This window comes from Varanus komodoensis, unplaced genomic scaffold (assembly GCF_004798865.1).
Source record: "Varanus komodoensis strain SLA01 unplaced genomic scaffold, ASM479886v1 scaffold37, whole genome shotgun sequence".
Classification (NCBI taxonomy): domain Eukaryota; kingdom Metazoa; phylum Chordata; class Lepidosauria; order Squamata; family Varanidae; genus Varanus; species Varanus komodoensis.
In genome coordinates, this window is record NW_025335889.1 from 8,024,759 (window position 1) to 8,047,268 (window position 22,510).

A 22,510-nucleotide genomic window follows, 5' to 3' on the forward strand; every position below is an offset into this window, starting at 1 on the left:
GAAAGCAGGGTTTCCTTGGATTGGCTGCCTGGCATATCCCATCACCAGGGAAAGAGGGTCAAAAGCCCTGACTTTTCCGGTTCTTTGTCACTTGTTGGATCCTGATCAAGTGTGAGATGTCATCAACTTTAGGACTGTCATGGCAGGAAGAAGTGTGTTAAGCTGAAGAGTAGGGTCAGCTTTCTTGTTTATTCAAGTGGTGGACCAAGAAGTCTACTGGGATCAGGGCACTAGAAAGCCTTCATGCTAGGGATAGGATGAATCCATCCAAGTTTTTATGGGTTTTCTCTTGTGCTTAGCCAAGTCTTTCAAAGAGGGGCAGACTAAGTGAAGTCTATGAATTCTCCTCCGTTGTTCAACTGGCAAACTACTTCTGTGTCAGCAGCAGCCCAGCAGGTAGCTGGCATGGTAGAGAGACACTGCTTGCACAGCAGATGGGAGGGCTATTTTCCTGGTGGGTGCCCTTCAATTGTGTGCTCTGCCACAAACTTCAGCACAAATAGCAGCTGCTGTTGGAGTGGATGCTCTGGCTCATAAGTCAGGGAGGCTGCTTTCTGTGTGGATGCCTTGTGACCAAGCAACCCATGACCAGCCTTCTTTGGCACGAGGAGTGACCACCTTCGAGCAACTTTGTTCTGACACACACATGGGCTCTGCTAGTGCAGTGTGCTGCTTCACTCCTAGCAAGTGTTTCTCAGGCTCTGGTGGTGCTCACCAGGAGCTTGGACTCTGGCCCTCCACAAAGTAGACTAGAGTCTGGGGAATCATACTCAGGGAATCTGATGGATTCCAAACCCCAGATGAATTCTTTACACATCCCTACTTAGTATTTTATATTATTCTTGCTATCCTTTTGCCCTTTCCCTCTTATTTTCTGTATACCAGTCCCCTCTCCTCTTATTTAAAAAAAAACAAACCAAAAACTTTTAACCTGACTTCATATTTGGGTGAGCTGTGGTGCTATATCAGGTGTCTAGGTTAAGGTAGGTTTACCAAATGTTAGAATGAATGTTGAGACAATGTTATTTGTTGTTATTGTTAGTCGCGAAGTTGCGTCTGACCCATTGCAACCCCATGGACAACATTTCTCCAGGCCTTCCTGTCCTCCACCATCCCCCCGAGTCCACTTAAGCTCATGCCGACTGCTTCTAGCCACCTCATTCTCTGCCGTCCCCTTCTTCTTTTGCCATCTATTGTTCCCAGCATTAGAATCTTCTCCAGTGAGTCCTTCCTTCTCATTAGGTGGCCAAAGTATTTGAGTTTCATCTTCATGATCTGGCCTTCCAAAGAGCAGTCAGGGTTGATCTCCTCTAGGACTGACTGGTTTGATCACCTTGCAGCCCAGGTGACTTGCAGGAGTCTTCTCCAGCACCACAATTCAAAGGCCTCAATCCTTTGGCGCTCAGCCTTCCTTATGGTCCAGCTTTCACAGCCATACATTGCAACTGGGAAAACCATAGCCTTGACTATACGCACTTTTGTTGGCAGGGTGATGTCTCTGCTTTTTAGTATTCTGTCTAGATTTGCCATAGCTTTCCTCCCAAGGAGCAAACATCTATTAATTTCTCTTGTAGGATGCCAATGTTGTTCAGACCATTGTATGGTTGAGGGAGATTACTTGTCTTAGTATTTAGCCACCATAAGGGCCCATATAGTCCATTTGTGTGGTCCAAGGATATATTTATGTGCATATGTTTGAGCATATATGGATACATACACACACATGTATATTCTCTCTCTCTCTCTCTCTCTCTCTCTCTCTCTCTCTCTCTCTCTCTATGATTGTTACTGTGTGGTCATACTTTGCTGCTGCTGCAATTTTTGTTTTGCTTTGTTAAAAACAAAAATCTGGTATCTAACTTGATGGGACTGAGTTAAAGTACTTGGCAGGTTTGGCCCAGCAGCAGCAGGTTAGAGAGAAGTTTCTAAGGCATTCTGTGACATGGTGAAAGAAAGAACACAGAGAAGTATCAGATCCTTAAGCAGATTAGCCTTTAAACAGGAGTATTCCCCTTGAAGGCATGGTTTGTTGATTTCCATTTGGAACAAAGGTGAGGTATGCAGTTTGAAAACAACTTTTTATCATTGAACCAATTTTCTCTAGTGGTCGGTATTCTGACTTCATTTGTAGAAGTCGATACCAGAAGAAACAATACTTCTAATTTATACTTTAAAGCCAGACTAGCTGGTCAACATTAATATAATAAAGACTTTTAATTTAAAACCCATTTTTTTCTGGCCTGCTTAGAAGGAGCAGGATAAGAATGACCTTGGTGCAAGGATCTCTATACATCAGGGGTGGTAACACACAGCTTGAAGCACTCTTGTGCAGTCCCCACTGCCCTGCCGAACTCTGGGGCCCCATCCAAAAACAAGGAAGCAAACACTTGCTTTTGCTAGTAAAATGGTGTCCATAGCTGCTAAGGAATGCCAAAAGACCAAAGTTAACATATCTGCAAGCTAATTTTGCCATTTTGGCACTGGTAGCATCTACATGCAGAAAAAATTGGAAGATGTATGTTTTTATTTCCTCCTTGCTTTCAGCACCCACGGGCAAAGGATGATGAAAGGGAAGGGAGCAGGAGCCATGATCCCTAGAAGTTGCCCCTCCTCCTCTACATGGTGGGGATAGTAAGGTGGCAAAGGAAGGATATGGCATGTAACTGGAGTTCCTCTTTATTTCATGTGCTATTCTAGAGAAGTTAGTATTCCAGTTATCTCCCCTAAAATTTACTTAGCCAAATTTGAGATCCGGTGTTATATACTATTAAAGTCAGAGTGTGTTGCATGCTCACAATCCTATTCCCCAATGTTTATAATATGAAATATTAGATTTTTCTGGAGTTTGCTACAAGCATTACTCCAAATTGACAATTGCAAGAATGGAAGATAGTGCATTCAGTTATTGTTCCCAGGCAACCTGCACTAATTCAAACTGAATATATGGAGCGGTGTCATTTGAATTACCAAACAAACAAAAACTAGTGTGAATAGAAGGCTTACAGGAAAAATGCAATTTAATAATATGTGATTCTTAGGAGATACTGTCACTGGGTTTAGATCTATGACTGTAACTGTTCAGGCATCCAGATTTTAAAAATGTATATATCCACTTGAATTACAGAAGTCCAAACATACTCCTTTGAGACAAAAATACCTAATATATTTTGCCTCAGCTGTCATAGTTCTTATTTCCTTAATGCCTAATTTTAGAATGAAAATCCAAGAATTCATGTTTGATGATCTACGCACTACAACTTTGAATTAGATGTAATAAATTTTAAACCAATACCATTTAATCTTAGTTGTTTTCTTTAAAAGAACATTTGTCAAGTTTTGGTGGTTCACTGCTGGGATAATGAATGATTCAGCCAGGAATAGGCTTCTTAAATTTACGTATGTATATGAAACTCAAAAGAATCTAGAGCTTATTCGGGTCCTCTGATTTCTGCCTCGAAAGTTGGTATGACTTGGGCCCATTTCAGATGGAGGGCTCTCTCTCATCTAATTTTATTTAAAATTGCCAAATACTTGGGCATGTTCTTGGGCACACTTCCAAAATTTATGTTTTCCATTGATTAAAATGATTTTCCATGCTTCGTTATATGTTTAAGCATAGATTCCCCATTCCATCCCACAAACATTGCAAGCCCACAAATGCACAGTGTGAGCACAGTTGCAATCACTGTCGTGTTTGAGTTTGGGAGATACATATTTGTTAACTTCTGGTCATTGCAATGAAATGAATTTGTTGCATCTTGACTTAAATTGAATCATGGATGACTCAAGGATGCTTTGTTTTGTTTTCTTGGAATATAAGAAATATTTTGCAAATGTAGATCATATGCCAGGGAATACCTACCTACCTACAAATCCATACCAACCATGAATGCCTAGAGAACTCTTTGTTAAAATCCTTTCAACGTAACGTGAATGGGAAGAAAATCTATCTATTCTGCCTTCAAGTAAAGTAGAGGAAAGACGGATCCATATGCAACTACTGCTAATAAATATAATAAACAACTATGAATGAAGCACAAAATATTATATCTGCATTCATTCAGATATAGCATTACTAATTATTTTTCTTTGAGAATTTAAGAGAATTGTCAAATGACTTTGCTTGACTTGGGTTGGGAGGATATTAGGGTTTTTATCAAACAAAGTTTCTTGCCAATCCTTTTGCATTCTGTGATTTAGATAAGCCTGGATCATTATTGAACAAATCCAGTTTGTAAAACATGGATAGATTTTTTTAAACATGGCATCAATATAGTGCTGTATTTAAAATTGTTAAATTGGTAAACAGGATATATAGAAACTCAGATTCTGACAATAGACACTTTTTAGTGATATCACAGTGATTAATTTGAAATCACAGTAAAAAATAGCAATGTTTCAGCTTTCAAACAGCACAACTTGGTGACATAGAGGTATGTGAGGGGGTGTCACATGGAGGTGGGTAGAGACCTGTTCTCCCCTGCAGTTTAGGGCAGGACGTGCTCCAGTGGAGCCAAGCTCAGGGAACCAAGGTTCCATTTAGATGCCAGGAAGCACTTCCTGATAGTTAGGACCCCGAAGGTATGGAATGGGCTTCCACGGAAGGTGGTTGAGGTCCCATCGGTGTGGGTGTTCAAGGACAGGCTAGACATGCACATGGTTGGATTGTCGTGAGTAGAGCCGGCTGGAGCCGGGGGTCAGACTAGATGGCCCAGGTGACCCCTTCTGACTCACTCTGTTTCTATGTTTCTAACTTTTTAATGTTCGCATGAAATTATGTTACCATACTCCAACCACTGAACTATATAACTTTCTCATTTCCATCCATTCAATTTGAAACTAGCAAGGATAGCAAGACATTTGACCCTTTCCCTACTTTTCAAATGCATTATATAAACAGTAATAGAATCATTTCACTTCAATTAATGCATAATGAACAAGGATTTACCACATTGGGAGTAGTTTTCAGTAATGCTGAAACTGCAATATTGTAATGCATAGATGTAAATTTTATCTCAACATTGAGGAATATATACCCCGTGCTCAGTCACAGCTTCTCAAAGTAATGAGTGTACACATTTTGGATGATCTATTGCACCTGGTACTCATATTATCAGTGTAGAATATTGAAGTAGCAAATTGTATTCTTGATCCACAAGCAACAGAGCCTAGAACCAACCTTATGCTGCCACAGATACTGCATGCCTGAAAGAGATAACTGTGGTGTTATATCAAGTCTTTCTACAAACTCCTCTGCGGTTACTCACTGTGACCTCCCTTCTGATTGGATAAGGTTTTCTGCAGGTGTTTTATGGAATCAGGCTGAACAAAATATATGTATTCCAGGAACTAAAATAGGCAATATTAAAGTTGAGGTCAATTGCCATTTCCTAAACAGAATTTCAGTTGTGATAAGGAAAATCTATATTGAATTTGTGACTATGTAAAGTTTTGTGATATAACGACATGCATGTGCATCTCATTCAGAATGTATTGGTAGTGTTCAGTAGAATCCATTGGTAGCGTTTTCCCATTACTCCACTTTTAGCACTTTGTTTCTAGCTGGTGAGATAGAATTGGATGTTGATAAATAATTGTGAAGCAGTTTAGAGAAAGCAACTATTCCCACCTTATTTATATTAATGTCAGAACATGGTTTATATAAACATGGTTTATCCTTTGTAGTAATAAGATCAAATATGTGGCTCCCCAAAAGTTCTTAGACATTGCAGCTATGCAAAGGGTTCATTCCTAACAGCATCTTTCTGGTGCCAATTAAAATTATAATTTAAGGCAAAGCTATTATAATTAATGGGCCTAGCATTAACCTAACAGAACCTTTATCGTTCTTCTGCTCATTCAATTAATCTTGATCTTAATTCATAATAAAATTTTAGGGTTTCAGGAAATCTTTGCTTCTTCTATTAATTGCTATTGCAATGACATGCAAAGATACCTATTATCTTTCTTCAAGATATTTGCAATATTTTGTGTTACTTTGACCTTCTTCCTTAATTACTTTAGATAACTTTTGAATTCTAGATGGTAGATGCCACGGACCTTAGTCTCTGAAATTATGCTTAGATTCAGCTGTTCTCCTGTGAGATTTTTTATTATATAAAATCATGTCAACAATAGGTATGGTGATTTCTTCTAAGAAAAAAGGGGGGCGACAGCAAGTTGAGGGCTGCAAAGGATTGGGATTAAGTATGGGAACTTAAAAAATAACAGTATAGGACTGGCTAGTAGATTATCTCTGATCCATGTTCAGTAATATAATTGCCCAATTACCCTGCACCAAAGGGTAGCACTTTGCTGCACTTAAGCCAGATCTGTCCTTTATCCCTCTGCTTCTTTCTCCAACTGCTGCCTTCACCAGCTGCACACCTTCTTGTGGCACCTGAGACAGGTGCCTCATTCCTGTTCCTTCCACTGTCTGAAAGAGCTTGAAAAATGACAGGAAAGGAAAGGGGAGGATTGACAATGGTGGCAAGTGCAGTTGGTGGCAGACTACCTGGCCTTGGTCCATGTCGGTTCTGGTGCCTCCCAGTAGCAACAGCAGACGCTGAACGTGGACGCAGAGTCTTTAAGGTCCTCAGCATAAGGTGTTTATTGTGGTGTCCTGCTCCTTTATTCATGGAAGTGTGTGGGCTCTTGTCATGGTGTCGTTGTTTCTGGGGCCTCTTCCAAGTTTCCCTGACTTTTTCATGCTGACTGTTTAGAACAAGGAAAATGTGGTAATGAATTTAAAATTACAACAAAACAGACAACACGCCTTGTGAAAAGATGAAAATCTGCTATACTGCTATTATACCACAGTGCGTTTTTGTGATAGGTTAATAAAATATACAGAAAGGCTGAGAAATACAAACCCCTGGCAAAAGCCCCATGCAAAGGATGCATATTTTCTTCACAACAAAAATGGAAGAAGGTGGCTCCATATGGCAGTGGGTTAAACCCCTCATGTAAAGAAGCCCTAAGTTGTGGATACATCATTTCTTGCTTTCTCCCATTTTGTCAGTCTGTTCTCCCCCTGAAGTTTTTGCATGGATTGTTTTTGCTTTATCAGCCCAGGTCTCGTGGATGGGATAATTTACTCCTAGAATGGGAATGAGGGAGCCCTTTCCCTCCTAAGAATGTATTATGTGATCAGCTGCAACCCAATGAGAAATGGATGTTTGTGTGACAATTAGGTTCATCTTTAAGATACTTTAAGAATGCCTTACTTCTTCGAATATGGCCAGGGCCTCTTCCAGGGCTTAAGGCTGCCCTCATCAGGGTACCTGTGATCTGATGAAGCCATGCTGGCTTGAGTTGTGTTCACCAACTTAGTTTGAATATTTACAAACACTGGTATCCTAGAACTTCTGACATCCCGTACTCATGTTTAGTGGCAGCATCCATTTTTATCCACAATGCAATGATGGAACTTCCGGAGTATCACATTTTGGGAAACTTAAGATTTTGCTGGCAATCAGAAGCCTTGGTAGAGATTTTCATGAAAAATGAGCTTCAGCAGTCATAATCATGTTCTGGCAGCTCACCAACAAGGATGTAGGAGGTGATTCTAGAAGTGAATGAAACTATAGCTCTGGGCCTTGGATTGGCTGTCTGGCTACAGGCGAGTACAGAAGAAGCATTTGCAGAGCAGCCAAATAGTCAGGTGTGCTGGGTGGAGCATAGCACTCTGTCAAGTCAGTGTGGTGTAATGATTAGGCGGTGGTTTTGGGAAGACCCAGCTTAAAATCACCACTCTGCCATGAAATTCACCAGGTTTCTTCCAGAACAATCAAACTCATAAGACTTCTGTGATGATAAAATGGTTCCAAACCCCATATATTCTTCCTTGATTTTGCATTGTAAAAGACAGTTGAAAAGAATGGTAGTGTCAACATCCTTTTATTATTTCTCCTGGGTAGGTGAACAACCTTCATTCAAATAATTCCTGGAACTATTGCTTTTCTTGTGCGCGATTTAAAAGCAAACCAGCTTATTCTTTGAATCTCACTTAATTTCTTCTCCTATTTTAGAATTTCTCTTCCTTTGGTATGTCCATGAGTTTCTGACATTGGATGACTTTATAAAACATTATACTAATTGGATTTGTTAAAATAAATAAATCAAAAACTAATTGGGATGTGCCCTGCCATTATTTTTGCTTACTGAATTAGATATAATGGCGTGAAGCTCTTTTTATCATATTTGTGCACTTATTTAAACACCCCCCTGGCGCACACTTCTACAAATTCAATTATATATTCAAAGAAAGCACTCAATTTATGCAAGCCTGGTTTACATTTAATCTGGGGGCAAGACTCAGTAACTGATGATAGGTCTGTTCAAAATTAATTAGGATCATTCAGAGGAGCAGAGGCATTGTTACCAGCATGCAGTGTAAAGCAGGGGTTATTTCAGCCTTTGTCACGATTAGTCACCACTACAAGCTGGCTTTGGGTCAGAGGAGACTTTGTTTATTTCAGTTTTTCTTTCAGTGCTGAAAGGTTACTTATTCTTCGCCTTTGCTTCATGTGGGACAGATTATCTCACAGAGTGTTATTGTTTTGTTTTGTTGACTATTTTCTTTCTTGCTGGTAACCTTTAAAATTACAGTAACAGTGAATTAATTCTTATTACCAAAAATGTTAAGTTTATCCTGTGCAGTTTGTATATGTATATCAATTCACTGAATGTGGATAATCTCTTATAACAGCTATTAATACTTGATTGATAGAACACCACCCATGTGTGATGATTTTTGCAAAGGAACAGATAAGCAAAGTCCTTTGCCTTGAAGTGTTTGCAATTTGTTTCAGAAGTGGGAAAATAAAAACAAAAGGGAGGAGAGGCATCAAAGGGAAGGAAATATATATGCGAGGAAGTCTCCTTACAGCTACACACATCTGGAAATTAAGAAAGTGGAATGGGACTTTTAAGGATATGAATGGGAATAAGAATGCAATAATGGTGCAGATTAAGGAACGAAGCCCTAGGCTTTACAGTTAAATCTTGCTCCTTTGATGGATGAATGGATCAGGCTCTTTCCAGTTCATGTCAGTTTAGCTTACTTGTGTTCATTACTAACACATACTATCTTTCAGCTGAAATCTGCAATTTTTGTTTAAAAGGCGCAAACATTTATATTAAAGGTATCCAAGAGTGCCCCTTTACTTTTGGTGAGTTGTACAGAAAGGTTCTGCCCAGATAAATCTCAAACTGCTATTGCTTATAAAAATGAGACCTTTTCCTTTTATAACTTGAAACTTGGCATCCATGATCTTCCTCATGAGTAATGTTGCAATGAAGTCCCATCAAATCCATCCCTCTAGTGTTTGCAGAATTTCTCTCATGCTTGGCCCTGTCTTGGGAATTGAGCTTAGTTGGGAGGAAGTCTGTGAAGGCTTGCAGAAAGTTGGTTGCACAATGGGCAGCCTGCCATGTTAGATGCAGCACAGGCAAAGGCTGCTGCATATGATGCAAAAGAGGTGCATTGTTCATGCAGCATTCACACTGGGCTCCATTCCTGGAGAGTGCCATGTGAATGCTGGGCATGCTCATGGGTAACACAGACTCACAGCTGCAACAAAATGGGGTCCTGGGAGCCAATCTTATGAATTCAGACTGTTGGGAAAATTTGGATAAATCCTGTCTGAAAAACATTACTTCTGTGTGCTTTTGCATTGTGGGATCAAATCCTGTACTCCTTCTCAAAACCAAGCTATGACACTGTTTAAAATGGCATGCATCCCCCGCTCCTTTCTCTCACCTTCAGCTGTAAGCTACAGTAGACAGGCCATGTAGCCTGAAGTGCCTGATTCTGTCTAATCTTGGAAGCTAAGCAGGGTCAGGCCCAGGCAGAAGTGGGATGGGTGACTTGAGTCTATGATGATTATTGCTGTCAACTGCCTAGAGAGCTTTGGCTATGGGCAGTATAAAAATGTAATAATAATAATTTAGTCCAAATATACATTGTTAAATCATCGTTGTTGGAATTCACAGTTTACAAGCAAGTATCTTCCTAGCCCAGAGGGCTTCATGTGCCCTGATCATTCAGAATGTCTAGAGTCTAGATAAGGGTCTGAGTTCATAGTGTCTCAGTAGCTTGAATTTACATGTCTAAGCAGACCTGGAGAGGGGTTCAACTTACTCAACTAAAGTGTCAATACACTGCAATTAGAAATATTGTAATCTCATTGTCTCTGTATGATTGACTGACATTCCTTTATCTGTTCTGTATGTGATGACCTCAGAACCTTATTGTAATCTCTGCATTCTGTCATCAATTGCCCTGCACCTGTGTAGACCAAGAGAGTATAAATGCCCTGTAATGGTATTGAAGCTTTGCAGCAGAGTTTACCTCTGCCTGCATGGTAATGCATTATTGTGAGTGTACCGTGGGAACCTGGGTAATGCAATAAAGCCAAGATGGTCTGGACATTTGATCTTTCCCATGAACCTGAGTTTTATTTCTTCTTCTCAAATTGAGATTCTGGGATTCTGACAAGACGCCCAAAGCAGATTTCCTTCACATTCCTGCTGCCGAGGTCTAGAATTTTGCAAAATTTCAACCAATCTGAGAGACGTTACCAGAGAAAAAGCAAGTGAAAACACACACATTTTACTCCAAGCTGTGACTGTGCATATTATTTTTTTTTCCAAATTTTGCTGAAAACTGCTGATGTATTTTATTCTGGCTTGTAAAGGAAGTGTGCTGTTCATTGGTCTGGTGAATTCTAAGCAGTGGTATAGAAGTTATTAAGGCTTTTATGCATCATAAAAGCCTATGGCAGCAACTACTGGCAAAGTTATGTGAGACATGCTCAGTTTAACTCTGAAGCTGGAATGCAGCCAGGGGTTTTTTTTTTTTTTTTGGTGTTTCAAATGGTTTCTGTGTCGCTCAGGAAATCTGGTGTGCAACACCTATTCCTTTAGTTACAGAATGTGCTTCACAAGGAAGGACTACAGTTTGGAATCCTAGCTTGGGGGTGGGTGTTGGGAGATTTTAACCCCTCCTTACCTCTGTAGACTAAAAAGGAGCACAAACTCTGGTAAAGCAATGCAAATTGACAACAAAGCAAATGAACAAAGAGGTTGAGAAAATATTAAACATCAAGAAAAATACATGCAAGAGAGGTACCCAGACCATTAGAAAGCAAATTATTGAAGGATTACCAAAGGAGGCTAGGAAGATTACAGAAAAGCCTAATTAATTTTTTACATTGTTCTTCACTGTGGAAGGCATTGGACATAATCCTTTCCTGAACTACTTTTTCTAAGAAAGAATGTTTGAAGAGGAAATCAAAGAGAAAAGGCAAGAGATGGAGCTCCAGGGCTTATGAACATACTAAACTTTGTTAATAATCAGGTATGGATGATAGCTACCCAAGAGTTCTGAAGAACATTGCCGAACTGAAGCTCTTTCAAAATAATTCAGAATCTCCTTAAAACTGGCATTGATTCTAGAAGACTGGAATGAGGAAATATTGAAACCACTCATGTAGGGAGCTTCGAGCTTGTGTGAGCACCCTGCTCAAAAGTTTGGGAGGAGATCCAAAGCAATGTAACTCCTTGTTGGGAAGCATTATGCCCTCAGATGTGCCAATGTATGGAGCACAAACAACACCAGGGAGTTACTGCCATTCAGTCTCACTTCTGAGCTTCCAGAAGTATCTGGCTGGCCACTTTGGAAAGTGAATGCCAAGCCTGGCAAAAATTCTATTTTATATAACAGAACTTTTTTTTCTTTTTATGCCATATAAGCACCATCCTTTTCTGGATACATTCACACAACACTCAATTCATCTATTTCTCCGCCTAAAATGTTTTCCTCTTCTTTTTCCCCTTGTAGACACATGCCAATGGCTCATGTTATAGGTCACAGAGGAATTTGAATATTGAAATTAGTATATCCATTAATTAAAAGGAAGGGGTGTTTGTGTGCATGTTTCCATTTTTAAGACTGTATATTACTTTGGTATGCAAAGGCTGAGCCTAAGAGTCAGTGATTTCATCGGATCACACATATGCTTCAAAGTGCATTGAGGGCTCCTCTGACTTTACATCTTCATATGGTATTTGGTTAGTTGTGGTGCATCGTTCACTGTGTCACTAAAGCCATAATCCGTGCCATGTATTCTCCGAACAGTTAGTAATGTCATGCAATTTTATACATTTGGCATTTGTCCTTGTCCAGTTTTTCTGTTTTTTGCAGTACTTTATTTTTAACCATACTATAGAGTGGAGATCTTGATTTGTGTTGCTATCACTAATGTGGTGCCATCACAGCAAAAGTTAGTAAATAAAGTACCACATTTTGATAATCTGTAACTTTAAAATGGTTCCATAATGGTTTACTAAACAAAGAACGTTAAATAATTTGAATATCTGAATAACAGAAAAGACTCTGTGACACTGTTCATTCCTGTTAGAATCTGTTAAGTCACTGAATATTTCCAAAATCCAGATACCAATATCAATCAATTCTTACTAGTCCCAATTTTAAAAGTAATGGTTTTCCATATTGTTAGCAGATATTGGTATCTGGTATCCACACTAGAGACATTTAAAAACAAACTGGACAGCCATGTGAGTGGGATGGTGTAAACTGGTGTCCTGAAACAGCAGGGGATTGGACCTGATGGCCTTCATGGCCCCTTCCAACTCTACTATGATCCCTTTCATGGGATAATTATATACTTTTCCCACTTTTTCTTTCTGTTTATATTGTGAGATTGACAAGCAATTACATTTTGGCCTGTTGTAAAAGTCTTTAATTACATTGTTAAAACAATTTATACTTCAGGGAACTCAACCTTAGGGAAAAAATGGAATGTGGGACTTAGAATGTAATGACTGCTTGGAAGCAAGTAATTATTCTAATTGTACAATAGCACCTTGCAAGCAGATTGAATGTTGTTCATGTGTCTCTGGATATTTAAATAGAGGGCACAGACCTATTAATGAAGCAATTTGGTCTTCTTTATATGTTAAGCAGACATTAAACATTAACTATCACCATCTAATCTCTAATCATTGTCATTTTGGACAATCACAGCACTGTTTTCTCTGGTCACAAGGAATCTGATTTTTCCTTGTATTTTATGTGATTAATAAATAATAATACAATGTTTGCTTCATTTTCTAATTATATTTGTTCCACTTTGAGATCTGGCCTTCTTTACTATTTTGATTGTGGTTTATTAATTTTTAAGCCTTCTTACAGTGTCTCTCTTTCTGACATTTCAGTACTGATACAGCATTGTATGCCTGCCCCCCCGCCCTCTCCCCCTCCCCCTCCCCCTCCCCCCACTTTTCTTTTCTTTCCTTTCCGTTCCATTGTAACATGCAATCACTTTGAGATCTTTCCCCTGTCTGTAAGTGAGGCAATTGTTTCAATGATTTGCCCAGAAATCAAACCACTTGAAGCCATATACATCATATTCATTAGGATTACTGGAGTGCGTTCATCAATGAAGAGCAGTCAGATGACTATTTCACTAACAACTGCCAGGCTAATAAAGAACAGATGGAAATTAGGTAGGAACAAGCAGGACTTGCAATAAATATCTCAGTGTGGTATGATCCTGTTGAAGGTTTGAATGGGGTAGTCATGTTTCTTTTGTATTACTCCATTTGTCCGGCTCCCTGGTTTTCCATTTCTTCCCACAGCCCTTCGTAAGTATTCTGTGTCCACTGCGCTTAGTCCTCAATTAAATGTTTTTGGGTTCCTTTGTAAAATGTTTGGTATTTCTGCAAAACTTAGATTTCTATAAGCATGTTGGTATTTATTGTATTGATCAGAATACTAAAACTGCATCTGTATTCATAGGTGTATTTCAGAGGGGATTAAATGAAAAATCCCAGTTATCATTATTATAACAATACAAATTGAACACAAACTCCATTAGATTTGTGAGGCAAGAAAGACAATTCAGTCAGCTAAACAAATGTAATGAATTTAAAATTCCTATGCTAATGAAATGTGGTGACCTGGCACAAAATAATACAATATTGGGTCCAGTCATACCTTCCTTCAGAAGGCATACCTTCCTCTTGTGTTTTAGCTCCATAGCTTGCTGGTAGTATATGGGAGACACAGAACCTCTCTAAGACTTTCTGTTGGATGAATCATAGCTGAGCAGTGTAATACATTCTTTACATGCAAAATGTCCCTGGTTAGTCCTTGCCATCTCTATATTCTGGTTTCTTTCCAGTGGTTTTTTGTTTTTGTTTTTTAATACTGTAAAGTGATGCTGCCAGTCAGAGAGCTTGGTTGACCAACCATCTGACTTATGCTCCTGACCTTCATGAATCGTATCAAAATGGTCATTTTTATTTCTATTTCTCTTTCTCCTCTAATATTTCAGCTGTTTCAATGAAGTGGCACTCTCAGAAATCAACGTGACATTTTGTGTTAAGATAAAATGTGCTCACAACTCTTAACAATCAGCCTCCCAAAGTGGACATGTGGAAAGGTGTACCGTCACCTCTCCATAACCGGAAGCCATCCAGCCTACTTCATTAAACTAGCCTTGGGCAATTTTAATCAGGAGATTAGTGAATCTGTTTATTCCAGGGAATGAAAGCAGCAATGGGTTTATTCTAGGAATTAGAAGAACAAGGGGTGGGGGAGTCACCATTTAAATAAGTCATAGGCATGCATTTGTGCTTTTGTTTCTTTTCAATAAAGCAGATGGTGAATACTGAAGAGGGAGACCTTGAAGAGCCCTTCTGCTGACTCTGCCCAATAACAATGCAGAGCCACTTCAGGGTACTTACACTGTGTATCATCAGTGTGCATACATAGAGAAAGTGCCTTGCAGGAAGGAATAAGCAGTCAAACAACATTTCTATCAGCCCTGTTTTGTGCTATTGTGCATAGTGCTACTTGGTTGTGGAAAAAGTCAATGGTGTTTTCAGCAAAGCTAATTTGCTTTCAGATTCCATGAACACCTCAGAATAAAAAAAACTCCACCTTGAATGTCTTATGAGAGGAAGAAGCAAATTCTACTTCAGCTACTATGTCAGATGATTGAATTCAAGTCTGCAAAATAAAAATAGAATTTGCACAATATAAAGTGGATATGGAAAACATTAATTAATAGCTTTTGCTTATACACATTGACGTTAGTCTGAAAAACTAAGACATAGTAACTTTCCTAAGGTAGCTTGAATACTTTTGGGTAGAGTGTCATCAGTATACCATTCTTTTTCTCCTTCTCATCTTCATTTTGTGAGGCTGCAGATGCACTAACTTGATAACTGATGATAGATGATGACTAATAAACTGAAATTCAGTCCAGAGAAGACCAAGATGCTTCTTGCCAGACAGAGGATGTTCAACCTGTCCTGAAAGGGGTTGCAATTCCTTTCAAGGAGCAGGTTTATAATTTGGGGTTCTCCAGGAATTTAGCATGTATTCCCTCTCTGCCTACTTATTCTTTTGTCAGTACGGTTGAGAATGTTATCTTTCAACTGACAATTATCAGTTCCTCAGACTTCATTCCTGGAAATATCTGTTCAGGTACAGGAATCATTCCTATATCCTTTGCAGTGAAGACAAATAATAAAAAAAACCATTCAGCTTCTCCACAATCTCCTTGTGCTCCTTTAGTGCTTTCTTCAAATCAGGTGATCTAATTCTCCTGTGTTGGCTCATAGGCTTCCAGCATTTGAATGGAAACAGCAGTACACGGTCTTCCTATACAGATACATGTGGTGTGTGCAACTTCTGTTTCAGCACTCAGGCCTCTTTCGCCATATACTCATGGCCTATTGCCTTCCCTTCTACATTTGGGCAACAAGAAACTTTTTATATCTTCATCCCCTGAGATGATTTAATGGAAACTCAGATGCTTCTCAGAATCTCTTAGCTTTGCCCCAGGGTTTAGAGTAAAAGGTGCCCTGGTACTTATTATGTGCCAGATATATGTTTCTATTTTGGGTCAAGTGGAGCCAGTCCTCTTATACAGGGATAGCTTGTACCAAAGTATATCCCAGTGCCTGACAAAGCTGAGCCAATCCTCCCTGCTCCCCGTTTTCACTCATGGATTGAGGTTCCTCAGCGTCACCTTTCTAGTGGTCCTGTATATGCAACATGTAGCAGGGAAATTCAGGGAAATCCAAGTCAGTGCTCTTGGATTCAACCTTCTATATTGCAACTTCAATTTGGCTCTAAGACCTCAACCTACATTTCCTCATGTCTCTGATACCAAATAGGTAACAAAGGATGACTTCACCCCAGCACTATTTGTAACACCATCTAGATGGCTCATTATATCCTCAACCATTGCATAAGACAGGCAATTTAGCGTACAGCCCACATGCTTATTATAAGCCCAGCTACATGCCTCCTGCCCTTCCCAGAGTCGCATCCTCAGTGGATCCTTCAAAACTGCTGATGAACATAGGGTAGGGTGATCCATGCAACATTTTGCATACATCAAACTGGGGCATCTGATAATTGTAACAATTTTTTTACACTTTCAAAGGGAAACCAAAGTGGCAAGAAGGCATCAAACTTAAACATGCTGCTTATCCAAAGATGAAGCTGCCTCCTTCCCCTCTGCATGATCTTTTATGAACATTAGATTTTACTACACAATGCCTAGGGGAAAGTTAACAGAGATATGAGCACAAATCTTCAGATTAATGCTTGGCATATGACACTACTGTCTAGATTGTAAAGATTTAGAGCTGTGACTAAGAAAAGTGACCCAAGAAACAATTGCTTATTAAATTAAGAAAGGCAAGCCATATGTTCTGAATATACATTTAAGATCCAGAAATCTCTGCTAGATACCCGCAAGGCAACAGCAAGAACTTAATGTGCCAGAAATTCATTTTACTTTTGCCTTGCAGGGTTTTTATAAAAGGCACTGATTTAAATGGAGTAACATAACAAGACAGAAGTAATTAAGACAGAAGTATTTATTCATCTCTTTTTTCCTTAGGTGGTTGTTCATTTGATGAACACTACAGTAACTGTGGTTATAGCGTGGCACTTGGGACCAATGGATTTACCTGGGAGCAGATTAATACCTGGGAGAAACCAACAATGGATCCAGCTGTTCCTACCGGTGAGTACAAAGCATGCTGGACAGGAAAGGCCTTAAATGATACTTTTTCTACCATGGTGAAAGTGTCCATTATCTAGATTACATTGACTTCTAGGGACATTAACAACTCATCTAGTCATGCCATGTCACAGAAGGGTATAGACTACCCTTTCTGACCTTAGTTTAATTCAGATGTACTGGACTTTAGCTAGTCAGCATGGCCAATGATGGAAGTTGTGAGTCTAATACATCTGGAAAGTGTTATGCTGGGGAATGACTCAGGAAGAAATGAGGACAGAACAATTTCTATTATATGCTAACCTGAATGTGTTCAGCTTTGGATATTATTCAGTAATATTTATTTTATTAATTTATTTTATTTAAAACATTTTATCATCTTGAATCTTCTTTTTCCCTTTAGCCTCTTTTATTTGAAAAGGTTACTGCCATAATTTACATGTACATGGTAGGCATGTCATGAGTGGAGCTGGCTGGTACTGGGGTCAGATTAGATGGCCCGGGAGGCCCCTTCTGACTCACTCTGTTTCTATAATAAAGCAATGCAGAGCAGTGCAGATGCCAAGTTTTTCGTATCTAATTTGGAAATGCAAAAAGTGAATCACATGCTCACCAACCATTAAATTTTAGAGAGCTTGATTCCCATCTTCCAGCACATTCATAAACTATTAAGTAAATTCTTAGGCACAATTCCAAATGCTATTTCTTAAATCCTAAATGATTTAAGGATTAAGCCAGGGTTAAGTCATACAGTATTTCTTGCATGGTTGCAGCTTCCCATATGAACCAGAGTAGTTGAGAGATCTTCTAGACAGCCCTTTTTGTAGCTGCACCCTTAACTGTGTCTGAGATACAGCTGAGAGTTCTGCAGGTTTTTTTAAGTGTTTCAATACTCAAAGCCAAGTTTTCAGTACCTGATCTCAAGTTTAGGAACTCTCTGACTCTTTCTATGTAGCTTAAAGAGCCATTCCTATCCAAGTTTAGATGGGAAATGGGCCAGGAGAAAATGAGACAGATGCAATTACGTTGCATGGATCTCCTGCCTTTCTTTCTCTTACAAGAAACCCATACTAGCTTACAAAGTTCTCTTCTCATTCATTTAACCTCACAACAACCACCTTAAGGTTAGGCTAAGAGGCCTTTTATTGGCCTGAAATCACTCACTGGGTTTCATGGCTGACTGGAGACAAGAACCCAGAACTCTGCAATCCTTGTCTAACACTCTTCATAACTATACCATACTGGCTATTTTTTCTATTTAAATTTGCATAGAATTCTACTCTATTTTTTCTTTTAACTGACTAGGATGGGAGTTAATTCATTTCAAACTTGATGGCTTGGTTGTAATCCCTTCTTTGTGTGATTCGCTAGATTTGTAATTTCTGAAACTTGTTTTGTTGTTTCTAAGGCTTAAATTAAATTCCCTGACTACTACAGTAGAAAGGTTGAGAAGATAAATAAATTGATGGTAAATAAATAAATGTTACAGTTCAACCAATTAAGTCATTAGAAAATGTGGTGCAGTTATTATAGCAATCAGTATTGCTCTGATTACTATTTCTAACAGTAACATCTTTTATATCCGGCGGAATAAAAGAAGCTTAAAGGTTGGTACAATTATCTCCATTACTTCCCAGAAAACACACTCATTTTCTCTGTTTCATGACTAGATCAGTAGGAACCCAATCATGGTTAGACAACAAATAAATAATCCAATAAGGATAATTGGCATTTATTTATTTAATTTTTATCTTGCATAATTTTTATCTTTCTGGACAGTTAACAAAAGTCAAACACATGAACAACAAAGATTAACATAAGGTAACAAAACCACAGCAAATGCAACTGAATCAGCATAGTGGCAGATTAACTAAATCAGGTAAAAGTTTCCCAGTACATTTTTTCTTCTAGGTAATACATAGTGCAATAGAAAAAGTAGTCACAGATATTTTCACATGTCTGAGCCCAATAAATGGACTTTGATCTAATGAAGATTCATGATGCCCTTCCAGTTATCAAAAAGCATACTTTGGAAACACCGCTTATGCACATATTCTATCACAGGTGTCCCTACCTAGAGTCTGAATTTGTAGGCATCCAGATTCATGTTTACTACCTCAATGAGAACCAGTCAACGTACATACATAGATATTGGAAATAGCATATGAATTTTCATTTGGGTTGATGCTGGCTGGTATGGAGAGAGATTTCAAATGCTTTGAGACATATTCATGACTGCTTTCCTTTGTCCTGGAGATTTACTGATGCTAGTTTTGCCATTTGGATGGCAGGACAGTTATGATTGTAATGCTTATGACTTTAAGTTCAGTGTCTGTTTAAAATCTGACTTTATCTGTAAACATTGTAAAATTATTTCATGAACTTTAGAAACTGAAAGGTACAACATGCTTTGTTTTTGAGTTGATTTTGTTGGGAGAAAGAGAAATGTAGACAGACTTGTCTCCCTAGTCCTAAATGTCTCTGCTGACACAACCACTCTCACTAACATAATGCTACTGTAGATACGGCTGCTGTAACATTACAGTTTGTAGCAGTGTCCCATGGTAATTTTTTGCATGGCAACAGTTTTACTATGCTGCTGGCTTCAAGAAGGCTGTCAAATCAGATTGTAAGACATACTAGAAGAGAAGTTTACCTTAGCTGGTTCACCTTTGTCAATTCTTAAGTGAGATTTCATGGTGATGTCTCATAGATATTTATGTTCTGACTTATATCTTACACTCTTTTGTCTTCTGGAAAGCACTATACAAATTAATGATGCTATATAAAGACTAAAATATAATAACCTCTGTCACTGATGGTACACTTAGTTGAGCTCATACTTATTGTGCATATCTGCATTTGTTTTTACATTCCTTTAAATCTCTCTCTTGCATGTTTGCTTTTTTAAATAAAAGCAGCTCTCACATTTAGTGCATGTGTACTGGTGCGTGCACACACACACACACACACACATACACTCATGCATATTTTAAGGTTGTGTTTATATCCAATACCATCGTATCCAGCTTGTTTATGCCTGATTATTCCACACCTGATTAATTGCACAGAACTATGTGATTTGACTTGTTGAAGAGCTGTGGTATTTCAGTGCCATGAGTATTACATAATGTAATCTCACTTCCTGTGAATTACAGGGAAGGGTAGGCTGAGAACTAGAATTTAATACTGCCAGGTCAATGGTTAACTATCAATTAAAGGGAAAATTCCACCTACTTCTTTAAATGTCCAAATATTTTATACACAACACAAACATTTGTTACAGTCTTAATAAACACTGTTTCTGTCAATGTCAGAAATCGTGAGCTTCCTTACAGATAGAACGTGCTAAATTGGGTTAAGTATGTTCTATCAGAATGTCTGCCATTTCCTCTAATCAGCCGCTTCGTTCCAGTCCTCACTGAAAATTCATGTTTAAAAAAGGCAGCTTATATTTTCTTGGCAGCTTATTTTCTAAGAATCTTCATGCATTAAATCAGACATAGATTTATGTTTCAGTTTCTCTAAAATGTCAATTCTGCAAAGCAATTTTGCTTTTAGGAGTGAAGTACCTTAGTAAAATGTAGGAATTGGCACTGTGTTTCAGTTTATACGGTAAGTTGTTAAATCTTATGCTTTTATGGTTTGGGCCAACTTAAAAAAAAAATAGTGATTCCATTTGTCAAGTTCAGCCTACTCCAAACTAGAGCTTTCCAGATGCTTTCAACTTCAACTTCCATCAATTCCAGCCAAGGTATGTTGTGAGGTATAGTCCCAAATCCCTGGAGAGCACCAGTTTGGGGAAGGGTGGTCTTTTTTTAGAAACCTAAGAAGTTGCAGATGTTGTGCAATAGAAATCCTGTACTAGAAGTAGAGTCTACGGGCCAATTAAAACCTGTGGGGTGTTCCCTTTACAATAGTAGAAAGTGTCTCAACAGGAAAAAACTGTACACACAGCAACACTTTACCATACTCTGCAGTAAGAAAACTAGCTTTTGTCACAACAGCACTGAAAAGCTTGTGTTTCTGATCAGGTGCTACTTTAGCAATTTTTTTTTTTAACTGAAAGAGGCTTGGAAAAGAAACTGCTTGAAAAGCAGACTTGGAAAGGATGGGCCTTGAAAAGAAACTGCTGAGTGATTCAGTCCTACATACTTCTGAGGCTTGACCTGCATTGGCTTCCTCTCTTAGCTGTGCATAGACATGCTGTTTGTGCTTACTTCTGAGCAGATATGTATAGGGCCCGATCTGTGTATATGCCACCTGATACTGAGGGTAGTTTGTATCAACAGCATTTTTAAATTTCTTAAAGTGAAGCTTTTTGGATTCCCATTCTTACTGGTAATTACAGTTATTCCTGCTGTTTTTCCTTTCCTTTATCATCTAAACTTATCAGTTTCTACCTGTGGCCTAACATTGTTACTCACCTCAGAACTCCCTTGGTTCCAGTCCCTTGGCTAGTCCCCTGCTCTGCCCATTCCATGGTACTTCTTTTCTTTCATATTTGACAAATGTCATTTCCTTGATTTTCACCTTTCTCAAATCTAAATCCTTATTTCTATACCATTTCTAATTGAGAGAATGTACGGCTCTTCAGATGGAATTGAGCCACAACATCCATCATCCCTCACTGTGAAGGTCTGATGGGAGTTGAAGGCCAATGACATCCAAATGATGACACATCCGCTAGTCCCGTGTTAGGCTTACTTCAACTCCTGCACTGGTCCATGTGCAAGAGACCTCAAATAGCAACTAACCCCCTTTTCTCTTCTGTAATGAAAGTATGTGTTCATGCTTTAAGAACAAATTATGTAAAAATAAATAAATAAATGTATGTATCTGGGCCTTAACAAGTGTTTCTTCCAATATTCCAATACAGAAGTAGCTATTTCCCATTCCTAAAAAGATAGAGAATAAACCCAGTTCTGATTAAAAAGCCTCCTTTGACCTGTGCTGGTCATTACATGTCTATTTGTGCTTGCTTCAAGGTTGTGCAGCATCTGATACTAGTTTCTGGTTAGCAAGGACCCCTTGAAAAATGAGAGAGCCTTATGTATGTGGTCCTTTAGCCCAGGATGTTACTGATTGACCACTTGATTATCATAGTAGTCTAACTTCTTGGCACATTCTTGTTCATTTCATTACAATATTTAATTTCTGGAATGTTCTTTTATTGTTATACATTACATTTATATCCTTTAATGTCACCCTTCCTCTGTTATGCATATGAAGTGTGTGAGCCAGTGTGGCATAGTGGTTAAGAGCATGGGACTGGGACTCAGAAAATCTGGGTTCGAGTCCCCGCTCGGCCATGGAGCCAACTGGGTGACTTTGGGCCAGTCACAGACTCTCACAGGGTGGTTGCTGTGGGGATAAGATGGAGGAGGAGATGTAAGCTGCCTTGAGCCCTTTGTAGGTAAAAGGCAGGATATAAATTG

General features: G+C 38.8%; 1 protein-coding gene across 1 annotated transcript in view; it reads left to right on the top strand.

The window, feature by feature from the left end:
* Positions 1–22,510, top strand: part of PTPRT (protein tyrosine phosphatase receptor type T) — a 530,461-nt gene that overhangs the window by 11,285 nt on the left and 496,666 nt on the right. The window contains exon 2 of the mRNA XM_044440227.1: positions 16,917–17,075. Within this exon, the coding sequence (XP_044296162.1) occupies positions 16,917–17,075 (159 nt within the window). The remainder of the gene's footprint in view (positions 1–16,916; positions 17,076–22,510) is intronic.